The sequence below is a fragment of the Ornithorhynchus anatinus genome, chromosome 7 (genome assembly GCF_004115215.2).
Source record: "Ornithorhynchus anatinus isolate Pmale09 chromosome 7, mOrnAna1.pri.v4, whole genome shotgun sequence".
Taxonomy (NCBI): Eukaryota; Metazoa; Chordata; class Mammalia; order Monotremata; family Ornithorhynchidae; genus Ornithorhynchus; species Ornithorhynchus anatinus.
In genome coordinates, this window is record NC_041734.1 from 28,532,340 (window position 1) to 28,546,184 (window position 13,845).

Below are 13,845 nucleotides of genomic sequence, written 5' to 3' on the forward strand. Positions count from 1 at the left end.
CTCTCAGGAGAAATACCAAATGGGAAAGTAGCAAACAGACTAAATATGTGTTTCCACTAGACTGTAAGCTCCTTGTGGGCAGGGATTGTTTCTGCCCATCTGTTGAACTGTGCCCTCCCAAGCACATAACACAGTGCTCTGCCCAGGATAAGCACTTAATATATACCATGGGTTGATTGAATCTCTGGAAAGATCCTGTGGGAAAAGAATTGGTGAAAGGGAATCTGGTTGGCACACCCCAGGCTTGTCCTCGAAATGGAGGTGACTACAATGTCTCATTTGACTCCTTCTCTTCTTTGGCAGGATCGCCTTATTGCTCTGGATGCCGCAGAAGAATTCTTGAGACTAGCCAGCCATGCATACCCAAGGAGACCTTGTGTGCCCCCCACAAATGGCCACCAGAAAGAGCTCAAACACCTTTCCGTTCCAGGGCCCTAGAGGAATTTCCCAAAGGGTGTCTTCCTCAGGGCCTCCTCTCTATAAAACCCGAGCACAGCATGAGCAAGGAATATGGCCAACAGTGAATCAGGGTTGGGTGTTGCCATGATCCAGCTGCATCCCCGGCCACAGGGAAGAGTTTGGGGGTGGGGAAATACCAAAAACATTCTTCGACCTACCGATGGGTAGGTACTTGAAAGGTAGTCATTGATCTGGAATGATTGTGGTGGTTTCCTCCTATGTTTTCTTAAATTTAGTTGGGTTGTGCTGGGATATCTTTAATTGCAGTTTATCGGTCTGAATTTCCAGCTTCTAAAGACAACCCATTTTCCGTATGTCCCTTCTTAAACAGGTAAGTGCAAAATGGAAGGCTCCCTACTATGGTAGGTTTAACAGGTTTGCTTTTCCAAACTGCTCTCTCAGCGAGGCAGAAGGCCTGTATATATGGTTTTAAGCAAGCCTCTGTTTGCAATTGGGAAGCAATTGGTCATCCATGCGGAGGACCGTAACACAAATCAGATGCAAATTTGGCTTCCCCTCTGTTGCCGAGGACTGAATCAGAGTGATGAAAATGAGCCAACATCCCATGATTGAGAAAGTTCTACTGTGCTTGGTTCCAAATTCGTTCCAGTGCATAGTGTTGTGGTAGGAATTTAGAGGCAGCTCTCCCCTCCAAAGACTGAAATTCTTCTACAATCATTCAAGATGGAATCTTGAAGCTTCAGCAAGAGTCTTGTCTGGACATGAAGATTTTTCGATCCAAGTGTCATTAATTTATAAGCTTTCTGTGTTGAAGGCTCTGCTATTTTGATTTTCTGTACTTGGTATGGAAGTCATTAAAGTCTGTCATTTTTATAGGCAAAATAACCTGTTGAATACAATCTAGAAAGCACTGTCAATGGTTCAGACTGAAACATTTTAATATTCTTTAGCTATTTTGTTATTAAGGAATTGTTTCAAGACATAGTTCTTGTCCCCAATTTATGAATATAGCATATTTGCTGCTATTTAGAGCTACTGAAATGATGGATGCTAGTATGCAAATGTAATATAAGTCTATATTTCTTTATATATTGTGGAAAAAATCAATATATGATGTTTAGCAATATCAGGAAAGATAGAAGTCCATTATATATTGTCAATAAAAAGCCTGAAAGTCAAGTTCTTTCATGTTTTATATCTTTTGACTTCTTTATTCTACCAATTAGATGAGACTGAGTTTGTAGAAAACACAGAATTGTAACTCTGCCTTTATTTCTGGTTGATTCAGTTTGCAGCTTTGTATTGGAACATAGTGGCAGTAAAATGTGCTGGTATAGAAATGCGGAAATGTTGTGAGGGAGACAGAACCTGGAATTAATGCAAATCACTGGGGAAAGCCTCTTCAATCTACTGTAGGTAGCTTCCTCAATCCACTGTAGGTATTTATTGAGTGCTTACTGTGTGTAGAGCTCTATACTGAGCACACAGTACAATACAATATAACCAAGTTGGTAAACATATTCCCTGCTCACAATGAACCTCCTGAAGAAGATGTGATTAAAGAAGGGCTTTGAAGTTGGGAGAGCTGTCATCTTTTGAGTTTTGAGGGTGGTATAGGGAGTTTCAGGCAGGGGAAAGAGTGTGACAGGAGTTCAGTGGCAAGAGAGATAACAAGGCCCAGTAAGGTAGTTTGAGAATAATGAAGATTGGAACCTGGGCTGTGGTAGGAGAAGAGAGTGGATGAGTAGGAGGGAGAGAGGTGAGTAGGAGGGAGAGAGCTGATGGAGTATCTTAAAGATTGTGCAAAATGGAAGTCTCCCCACTATGGTAGGTTTTGCAGGTTTGCTTTTCCAAACTGCTCTCTCAATGAGCCAGGAGGCCTGTATATGTGGCATTAAGCAAGCCTCTGTTTGCAATTTCTACTTGATGCTAGACGAGTGGGTAATCCTTGGAAGTTTTTGAGGATCTGGAAGACATAGGCAGAAAGATGTTTTAGAAAAATCATCTGGGCGGTCAACCGAAGGAAGGACTGGAGGCAGGAAGACCAACAATGAAGGCCAGTGCAGAAGTAATTGCAGGTTTTAAGGACAGAGTAAATATGAGGTTGAATAAGAGAGAAGAGGCAAAGATAATGCCAAAGTTGCAAGCTTCAGAGAGCATTCAGTTAATCAGTCAATTGATGGAACAATCAATGGTATTTTTTGAGCACTTACTGTGTGCAGAGCACTATACTAATCCCTTGGGAGAATACAATACAATTAAGTTGGTAGACATGATCCCTGCCCATGAGGAGCTTATAGCCTTGAAGGGGGGAATGGAGAGGAAGGTAGTGTTATTAACTCTGGGGGCCAAGCAGATAGAGGAGAGGATTTTGAAGAGATGATGAGTTCATTTTGGAATATATTTAGCTTGAGATGCCTGAAGGACTTCCTGTCCTGGAGGCAGGAGGAAAGGTGAAATTGTAGAGGTGGAGGAGAGATAAGGGAGGTAGATTTGGGAGATGTACACAAAGATCTGGTAGTTGCACCTGTGGAAAGTAGATGAGCTTTCCAATCAATCTGGTGTGCTGTACTAAGCACTTGGGAGAGTCCTGTATAACAGAGCTGGTAGACACATTCTCTGCCCATAAGGAGTTTACAGTCTAGAGGAGGAGGCATACAATATAAATAAAGAATATGTACATAAGTGCTGTGGGACTGAGGGAGGGGTAAATTCAGTGTGCAAATCCAGATGCAAGGGAGAGAATGTAAAATGAGAAGGGGAGTCAGAGCCTTGAGGGACTCCCGCAGTTTAGGGGTGAGAGGAAAAGGAAGACCAAGAGAAAATGGAGGAAAACCATGGTATTTGTTAAGCACTTAATATGTGTCAAGCACTGCATTAAATGCAGGGCTAGATGCAAGTTCATCTGGTACCCAGGTTAGATCATGTTTCCAAGAGAAGGGCATGATCCAGAATGTCAAAGGCAGCCAAGAGATTGAGGAGTATTAGGATAGGGAAGGGTTTCTTAGATTTGACAAGTAGGAGGTCATCAGAGACCCTGGAGATAAAGGTTTCAGTGGAAAAAAGGGGGCAGAAAACAGATTGCAAAATGTCAAAATAGACATGAAGGTAATAGGTTATTATAAATTTTTTGAGCAATTTCAACCAAAATAAGAGTGAGAAGAAAGTGAAAAGGATTCTGCTGTCCGTGTGGAGGGGGTCCACAGACTTCATCTGCCATTGGAAGCAGCAAGACTAAGTTGAAAGAATATGGGCCTGAGGGTCAGAGGACCTGGATTCTAAGCCCTGCTTCATCACATACCTGCTGTATGACCTTAGGCAAATCAGTTGACTTCTCTGTGCCTCAGTTCCCTCATCTGCAAAATGGGGATTCAGTATCTGTTCTCTCTTCCATTTGGACTGTGAGAACCATGTGGGACCTGATTAACTTGTAGCTACCTCAGCACTTAGTATGGTGCTTGGCGCTAAGTCAGTGCTTAAAAATGCTACAGGTGTTCTTGTTATTAGCTGGGTTTTTGGGGGGAGAGGATGGTCGGAGGGTGTCGGATGGGAGTAAGCTGTTGGGTGGGTCGCTGTGGGTGACCAGCATGGGGAGGCAGCAAGAGAGGCAGACAAGGAGGTTATGAGTGGATGGCTAGTTGTGTTTTGTGGCGGTGGGGGCGGTCCTGGTGAATACTGGAGAAGCGTCCTGGCCTAGCAGATAAAGCAGGGGCCTGGGAGTCAGAAGACATGGGTTCCAATTCTGGTTCCCCCAAATTGTCTGAACTGTGACCTTGGGAAATCACTTCACTTCTCTCTAGGTCTCACTCAGCTGTAAAATGGGATTTAGACTTTGAGCCCCATGTGGGGTATAGATTGTTTTCAACCTGATTGGCTTGTCATGCTGTATGACCTTGGGAAAGTCACTTTACTTTTCTGGGCCTTGCTTACCTCATCTGTAACATGGGAATTAAAGCTGTGATCCCTATGTGAGGCATGGACTGTGTCTGACCTGATTGGCTTGTATCTACCCCAGCTCCTAGTACTGTGCCTGCCACATAGGTTAACAAATACCATTAAACACACAAAAAATCGTTGGTTCTCATTGCTGGCACGTTCCCAGAATTGTTACCCCAACCCCAGTGGACCCTCCCCTGAGAAAGCAAATGAAGTCCGAGTCCACTGCTCTAATCCATCAATCTTATTTATTGAATACTTACTGCGAGCAGAGCACTGGACCATAAGTGCTCAGGGGAGTATGATCCTGCAATATAACAGGCACATTCCCTGCCCATAATGAGCTTACGATCTAGAGGGGGTGACAGCCATTAATAAAAATAAATGTAGTACTTAATGTAACTAAATAAATTACAGATACATAAGTGCTGTGGGGTTGGGGTGGGGGAAGTGAATAAAGGCAGCAAGTCAGGGAGTGAGCTCACATTCCTGTCACCCGTGGTTCACTTGAATGTTGTCTGGAAGAGGGAGGGATGCAAGGCACCTCCCTTCCTGCTCCCTGGCTACTGTTCAGGCTTGGCATGTGGTCATATGTTATATGCGATTAGTATGATGAAGCAGATGAGTCTTCAATGTTGTCAAAATCGATTGTCACACTGGCTTCTGCACCTTCCCGGTTGCCATGGTGAGGTCTTGTTGGTCTGGCCCTACTGAGGGCCACCTGGTCTATAATTTACAGGTTCTGGGGGACTGCTGGTTCCTTAGTGGGCCCTGGCTTCCTGAATCACCACCTCGGCTGTTATCATAAGTAGTTAGGCTCCTTCCCTTCCCACTTGCTTTCAGCCTTCACCCTTTCCCACCCCAGTGACGGGCGTGAGGAAGGTGAAGCCCTGCAGGCTCCACTGAGAGTCACCTGAAGGTTCAGGGCTGCTGGGACAAAGAGGATGGGGGTGTTAGCAACATAAATAGGAGGGTTAGGAGGGGTGGATTTTGGAGGGAAGATGAGCTCAGTTTTAGACTTGCTGAGTTTTGAGGTGTTGGGGGGAAGGGTCACAGAGGAGAGAAGAAATGTGGATTAGGTAGAGTAGGTGACTGTCCAATTTGATTAATTTATATTTATCTCTGGTTTAAAACAGTGGTTAGTCACATCTAATCTATCTTGTCTCCGACCTTTTGCCCACGTCCTGCCTCTGGCCTGGAACACCCTCCTTCTTCCTATCTGACAATTATTCTCCCCACCTTCAAAGTCTTGTTGAAGGCACATCTCCTCCAAGAGGCCTTCTCCGACTAAACCCTAATTTCCCTTTTTCCCACTCCCTTCCATTTCGCCCTGACTTGCTCCCTTTATTCACACTCCCCAAGTCCCAGAGCATTTATGTACAAATCTGTAATTTATTCATATTAATATCTGTTTCCCCCTCTAGACCGTTAGCTCACTGTGGGCAGGGAATGTCTGTTATATTGTGATGTTGTTCTCTTCCAAGCACTTAGTACAGGGCCCTGCACATATTAGGTGCTCAGAAAATACATTTGATTAATTAAGCACTTAATGGGTACAATAGTAATTATTATTATAATTGGTGTTATTGTTGTTATTACTAATACAGGTCTGGAAAGGTACTGTGAATCCACCATAAGCCACTAAGGAGCTTCAAGACCTGCAAATACAGGATAAGTGCCCCAACTTAGATTCCACACAGTTGGGTAGTGGGTAGCAACAGTGGGGACCTCCAACCTCTTACACAATGTTGTGTCACAAAGCCTCCGTGACTTTGTTCATCTTAACTGGGGGGCAGATGTCCCAATGGGGCTTGACTGATTTGCTTCTCACCAACACCGGAGGACAGTTTTCCTTTCTGTTGGACTGTAGGCAGGAAGTCAGGAAGATCCTCTCTGAGCACTAGGTGGTGCTACCACCCGTCTGTTTCCGAGGCAGAGACAAAGTCACAAAAAGCAATGGTATTTATTGAGCGATTACTGTCTAAGCACTCGGAAGTGCTGGTAGATGTGATCTCTGCTTCCTGGAGCTTAGGGTCTAGTGGAGCAGAGACTGGCATCCTTGTGTATTAGCTACTTTTAACTTTCTGTTCTCTCTTGATTTTTAGTTTGCCATCATCCTCCCTGCCTCACTTGCCTGTAATCTTGGCATTATCTCTCTCATACAACCCACAAATTCAGTCTATCACCAAATCCTGTTGGTTATCCTTCACAGCATCACTAAAATTTGCCCTATCCTCTCCATCCAAGCTGTTAGTATGCTGATCCAAGAACTGATCCTATCCGGCCTTGACTACTGCATCTGCCTCCTCACTGATTTCCTTGCCTCCTACTCAGGTTCATATTTTGCTCTGCCGCCCTATCATTTTTCTAAAAAAAAAAAAAAATCACTCCATATCTCCTCACTCCTCAAGTGTATCCAGTGGTTGCCCATCCATCTCTGCATCAAACAGAAACTCCTTACCATCAACTTTAAAGCACTCAATCAGCTTGTCCCTTCCCAACTTACTTCACTGATCAACTACAGTCCATCCCACAAACACTTCACTCCTCTAGTACCAGCTTGCACACCATTCCTCAATCTCATCTATCTTGCCACTGACCCCTTTTCTTACAACCACCCTCTGGTCTGGAACTCCCTCCTCCTCCACATATACCACACCAATACACTCCCCACCTTCAGAGCCTTATTGAGGTTACATCTCCTCCAAGAGGCTTTTTACAATTAAGCCCTCTATTTCCCAGCTCCTTCTCTCTTCTGTGTCATCTATAAACCTGGATCAGTATCCTTTAGGCACTTGGTATTCACTCTACCCTCAGCCCACAGCACTTATGTACAAATCTGTTATTTATTCATATTAATACCTCTCTCCCCTGCTACACTGCAAGATCATTTTGGCAGGAAACATGTCAACCAATTCTATTGTATTGTACTCTCCCACATACTTAGTATGATAAGCTGTAAGCTCTATTGACTGACTGATTATTTTTCTTCTTGAATGAGATGATCTGGCATCTGTCCAGAGGCACTGTTCTGTAGGAGTTCCACGGGAGAGTATGGAGGATAATTCTGCATGTCCACTGTATAGAGAACTTCGATGTTACTAGGAAAAAAAAATGTTTATACTCATGAGCACAAACCGATTTTAGTTGTTTCACTAACCAATGGGCAATAGTCAACTCAGAAGACTATGATCAGGTTTATGGCTGATAAAACATTTTTGCATCTTTGCAAGGCTGCCTTTAAGACCTGGTTTTCATTGGGAGAGCTAACGACTACTGAAATTTCAATATTTACTTGCCCCAGTCTTGTTAGCTAGACAGCCTACTGACTAACAATACAGTGATGGACAAAGAAATAGTTGAATCAAGAAGGCCAGCATGTTCTTAGGAGGCTGATGGAAATCATGTAACTGTGTAGTCCCCATTAAGCTCTTTTGTAGTCTGAGGTGGGCTAGGCCTACACTTGAAAAGGACCAGAAAATTCTAAAACAGAAACAGCTCATCCTCACCAACTGACTCAGTGTACCCCAATCTTGTTTGTCTCACCACTGACCCCGGCTCACATCCTGCCTTTGGTCTACAAGTCCCTCCCCCTTCATATCCAACAGACCTCCACTCTTCCCACCATCAAGCCTTAATCACATCACCTCCAAGAGGCCTTCCCCAACTAAGTCCTCATTTCCCCTACTCCCTCGCCCTTCTGTGTCACCCTCTCACTTGGTCTTGCACCCTTTATTCACCGGCCCCTCAGCCCCACAGCACTTATATACTTATCTATATTCACTTCAATGTCTGTCTCATTCTAGACTCTAAGTTCCTCGTGGGCAGGAAATACGTCTATGAACTCTCCCAGTGTTGTACACACAAGTGTTCAATAAATACCTCCCAGCACAGTTTTGAGTTGTCTAATGAAGAACCCATTCATTGAATGAACTGAATTATGTCTGTAATCCAGAAGATGGCAGCATTGGTGTATTTTTATGCCTTCAAGGTAAGGGAAAATGGGGTTAATCATTGGATAGAGTTATGGTAAGGCAGTAGGCATTTATGAACTTATGTTTTATATTTATTCATGCAGCAAGGATCAAGAGTGAGTGTGTGTGTGTGTGTGTGTGTGTGTGTGTGAGAGAGAGAGAGAGAGAGAGAGAAAGGGCTGGGTGAATTAGGGGTATTATAATGTGGAGAAGCTATAGAGTATTACATGAACTAAGAGTGAAGGATAAACTTGGAGGGTGATTCCAACATTATTTATGGAATTAAGGAATCAAAGACACACCCTGTCTAAAGAGGAAAGAAGGAAAAGTGGCTTTGGAGAACTCATCTGTTCTGTTCATGACCCAGTTTCCAGACAAAGTAGCACTCATAGGCTGAAGAGTAAAATCAATGGATTATTCTGACTTTACCTGACTTTTAATTAGAAATTAAAGGCATTTTGGGGTTTAACAAAACACCCATGAAAAGACTTTTAGACTCCTAAGTGCCTAGTTCATTTTCGAACCCATAATAACTGCTCAAAGAATCCTGGTAATGACAATGACGGTTACAATAGAATGAATGGGATGCCCTCAACTTGAGGGTTTAAAATCTAGTTTTCTTCAGTTGAAGTTTGATTACCCATTATTCAGAGTGAGAGGCTAATCTTTCAGTGACTCAGAATTAAGTTGCGGGTTGCCAGAAACTTTTAACAACTTCAAGTCTGACTCTAAAAGTCAGGAAGATAAGTGCAGTGATTAGGATTTCTGTGGCCTCTTTTTGCCTGAGTGAGCCAGAGGAGAGTAGAGACTGAAAATTCAACCCTTTTTGAATGGGTTAAAATGAAAATTAAAGTGATCCAATTTGGGGGAACTTTCTGTGAGCTAAAGGGTGAGGCCTCTGAGGAGGAGGAAGGGATTCTAAGAGGTGGAATTTCTTTGGCAGAAGGACCAAGGGTCCAAGAATGATGAGGAGGGGCAGGAAGGTGGGACAGGAGAGAGACAGACTAACCGACAGAACTAGAAACAGAGAGACGCAGAGAGGTGAAAACCCAGGCATAGGGGACAGTGGGGGCTAGTTTACATATGATTCAGTCAATCATTCATTTTTATTGCATGCTTACTGTGTGCAAAGCACTGTTCTAAGTGCTTGGGAAAGTACAATATAGCATATATAACAATATAATATTCCCTACCCACGACAAGCTATCAGTCTAGAGGGAAAGACAGACATTAATATAAATAAATAAATTACTTATAGGTACATAAATGTCATATGGTGGGGAGGGATGGTAAAGAAAGGGAGCTAATCAGGGCAACGCAGAAGGGAATGGGACCAAGGGAAATGAGGGTTTAGTCAGGAAGGCCTCTTGGAGGAGATGCACCTTCAGTAAGGCTTTGAAGGTGGGGAGAGTTCTTGTCTGTTGGATTTGAGGAGACAGGCAGTTCCAGGATAGAGGCACCATGTGGGAAAGAGGTTGGGAGTGAGGTAGATGAGATGGAGGGTACGGTGTATGGGTTGACACCAGAGGCGTGAAGTGTGCTCGCTGGTTGTAATAGAAGAATAATGACTTGAGGTAGGAGGTAGCAAGGTGATTGACTACTTTAGAGAGAACAAAAGTGCATGCGTGCGTGCAGGTGCACACACACACACAACACTCCCCCCGCATTGACTGAGAAGACATAGTCGGTATGTGGCAGCTATACTTACTGATGGAGTCCCCACCTTGTCAATATGTGGTTGCTGTTTTCACCAATCAGTGGTATTTACTGAGTGCATACTGTGTGCAGATCACGGTACTAAGCGCTTGGGAAAATACAATAGAGTCGGTACCTCTGAAAACACTGCTGTCCCTCTTCTGAACATCACCCTGAAGGCTTGTGTTACATTATATCATGGGTATCTCCTTTGGCTCTTAAGTGCTCTGATCCCTGTAGCAGCCTGCATCTGTTGTCCCAAAAGCACTGTTATGGCAGCTGCACTGATGATGGAATTGTACTAGGGAAGGGCAGCTGTCTCCTATGCCCTCCCCTGCAGCAGCCTGGACTTGGCTACTTATTTTTTTTTATTCTTTACTCTTATTTATTCTTACTATGTGCCAGGCACTGTTCTGAGTGCTGGGGTATACGGGTAATCAGGTTGGACACAGTCCATGTCCCACATGGGGCTCTTTTTCGTAATTCCCATTTTACAGATGAGGTAACTGAGGCCCACAGAAGTGAAGTGACTTGCCCAAGGTCAGACAGCAAACAAGTGGTGGAGCTGGAACTAGAACCCAGGTCCTACTGACTCCCAGGCCCATGTTTTTTCCACTAGGCTACGCTGCTCCTCCTATTGTCCCTGCTCCTCCTTCTTACCCCTGGAAACTGAGTTTCTGGGGGTCCTGGTGGCTGTTTTTCAGGGGACGGGACAAGGTAGCCTAATTTAGGACTTTTCCTCATAAAGCGGGACCCACAGTTACATTAAGCAGATCATGAGAATGACACTTTGTCTTGTGTAAGAGATAGTTGCATCTCTGTCAGTTGCCTTCCTTGGCCTGCCCATATCTACAACTTCCGGCCACTGGATAAATAAACAGTTCTGAGAGGGTCTCGCCCCAGGAGACGTTGGAAAACCCGGCCCAAACTACTGACTAGAACCTTTTTCAACCCTGCCACAGTCAATCAAAACAGGACAACTTTTTCTAGTTTTAGCCAGAGGGCTGTTTGGGTTAATAATTCGGTTTTCATGGACTCAGTCTGTTTATCCTCCATGTGGCAATTCCTCTTCAGACCTGGCGTCTGAATAATTCAATTGGCCCGAAGGGAAAGACGGAACCTTATTTAGTTATTTGCACTAATATGAAATATACATTTTAAACGGGGAGGAAAGTAAAGCTAAAAGTCCTCATGGGGCGCTTTTAACTTTTTTTTTGGAAGAATAGCAACTTTTGAAGATGGGAAAAAGGGAGATTTTCGAGAGAGTTTATAATCACACCTTCTCCTCCCTACCCCACCCTGAGCCCTCCAGCCCCTCCGAAGTGGAGAGTTCACATCATCAAGGGTACTTATTGAGCACTTACCATGTGCAGAGCACTGTACTCAGCTCTTGGAAGAGTGCAAAACAACAGAGTTGGTAGGCACGTTCCCTGTCCATAGTAAGTTTACAGCTTAGAGGGGGAGACAGACATTGCTATAAATGAATAATTTATAATATATATTTTATAGCCATGTGCATATGTTCTGTGAGGCAGAAATGTGGGCTATGAGGCAGTTCTAAGGGCTGTGGGGTGGAGAGTTGAATGAGTTGGTTTCCCTTGTCCTTAATTTATATTTTTGGCCCTTTTATGTCATGAGGGTGGGTTGATGACACAAGGATTTTTTCAGCCATCCTCACATGCATGGTTAGAGCTTCATTGCCTGTGGCATCATATTCTCTCTCTCTTGCTCTCTCTTTCTATGTGTATATATATATACATATGTATACAGAGTACAGTTCAGCGTATACACATTCATTCATTCATTCAATCATATTTATTGAGCGCTCACTATGTGCAGAGCTCTGTACTAAATGCTTGGAATGTACAATTTGGCAACAGATAGAGACAATCCGTGCCCAGCAACGGTCTCATAGTGTAAATGGGGGAGACAGACAATAAAACAAGTAGTCTAGCGTCAATATCTTCAAGATAAATGGAATCATAGATATATACACATCATTAAAAAAATAGAGTAATAAATATATACAAATATGCACAAGTGCTGTGGGGAGGGGAAGGGAGAAGAGCAGAGGGAATGGGGAGGGAATAATAATGATGGTATGTGTTAAGCGCTTACTATGCGCAAAGCACTGTTCTAAACACTGGGGGAGATATGGTATGTTCCAAACACTGTTCTAAATGCTGGGGGAAATACAAGGTAATCAGATTGTCCCATAGTAATCAGGTTGTCCCATATGGGGCTCACAGTCTTAATCCCCATTTTACAGATGAGGAAAGTGAGGCAAAGATAATTTAAGTGACTTGTCCAAAGTCTCACAGCTGATAAGTGACTGAGCTGGGATTCGAACTCAGGACCTCCGACCCCCAAGCCCGTGCTCTTTCAACTGAGCCACACTGCTCCCCAAGAGTACAGATACACACACACACACACACACAAAAAATATATATACTCTACTGTACCGTATTCAGTGCCTGTTCAGAACTCTATTGAGTGCTTATTGTGTACAGAACACTGTACTGGTGCACAGTGCTCTACTGTATGCCTACTGGATGCATAGAGCTCTAATAAAAGCTCCGGTAATTTGTAAGGGAAGCTGCGTGACCTAGTGGAAAGAACACAGGCCTAGGGATAAGAGGGCCTGAGTTCTAATCCCAGCTCTAACACTTGTCTGCTGTGTGACCTTGGGCAAATCACTTAAATTCTCTGTGCCTCAGTTCCCTCATTTGCACAATAGGGATTCACTGTTTATGCTCCCTCCTACTTAGACTGCGAGCCCCAGATTATCCTGAATTTACCCCAGCGCTTAGTACAGTGCTTGGCATATAGTACGTTCTTAGAAAATACCATAATTATTATTTTAAGAGAAGTTGAAAGATGATTCTTGCTCTTGAAGCACTTATAATACAATGGTGGAGACAGCAAATGTAAACTGGTTAATACACCTTAGCCAACAGTGGGAGAGAGGGTATAGTCATTCATTCACTGAATCGTGTTTATTAAGCACTTACTGTGTGCAGAGCATTGTACTAAACACTTGGGAGAGTACAATGCAACAATAAATAGACAGATTCCCTGTCCCCAGTCTAGAAGGGAGAGACAGACATTTTAATATAAATAAATTAATTACAGAAGTGTATGTAAGTGCTATAACCTCTTAGGGTGAAACCTGGAGAGTTTCCAGTACTCTACCAGTTTTGACTACGGGAGGAAGAGATAAGCAGAAGCCTGTCCATTCCATTCCTAGCTTGGTCAGTGGCTAATGAGTGGAAGGCAATCTGCTACAAGTCAAAACTTTCCTGTGCTGGGCAGCAGGGGTATGGCATCTGGCCACCTACTTCATCACAAAAATCAACACAGTCAGGTCTGAGCTCCCCAAAGTCACCCCTTTGCCTCTTCCCTCCCCCCCACCAACCCTCTCCCCTACTTTTCCATCCTTCCCTGCAGTATCCTCAGAGGCGATCTCCCTCCTCGCAAGTGCCATGCCCCCCACCTGAGCCTTGGACCCCATTCCCTCTCACCTTATTAAAAACATCGCCCCTGCCCTCCTCCCTTCCTTAACTTATATTTTCAACCACTCAATCTCCAATGGCTCCTTCCCCTCTGCCTTCAAACATGCCCACGTCTCCCCCATCCTAAAAAAACCCGCTCTCGACCCCACTTCCCCTTCCAGTTATCTCCCTATCTCCCTACTACCCTTCCTTTCCAAAATCCTAGAACGGGTCATCTACAATCGCTGCTTAGAATTCCTTAACTCCCATTCTCTCCTGGACCCCCTCCAATCTGGCTTCCATCCCCTCCATTCTACCGAGACTGCTCT

The 13,845-nt window shown here is 44.0% G+C and overlaps 1 protein-coding gene and 1 non-coding gene across 2 annotated transcripts in view; both read left to right on the forward strand.

Moving 5' to 3' along the window:
• Nucleotides 1–1,599, forward strand: part of MREG (melanoregulin) — a 56,522-nt gene extending 54,923 nt beyond the window's left edge. Inside the window, exon 5 of the mRNA XM_029068216.1 lies at nt 304–1,599. Coding sequence (XP_028924049.1) covers nt 304–438 — 135 coding nt within the window. The 3' untranslated portion in view covers nt 439–1,599. The remainder of the gene's footprint in view (nt 1–303) is intronic.
• Nucleotides 1,600–13,176: 11,577 nt separating this feature from the next.
• Nucleotides 13,177–13,314, forward strand: LOC114813379. Its single transcript, XR_003761101.1, has one exon. It is a non-coding gene; the product is annotated as a small nucleolar RNA SNORA7 (small nucleolar RNA).
• The last annotated feature ends 531 nt before the right edge of the window (nt 13,315–13,845 follow it).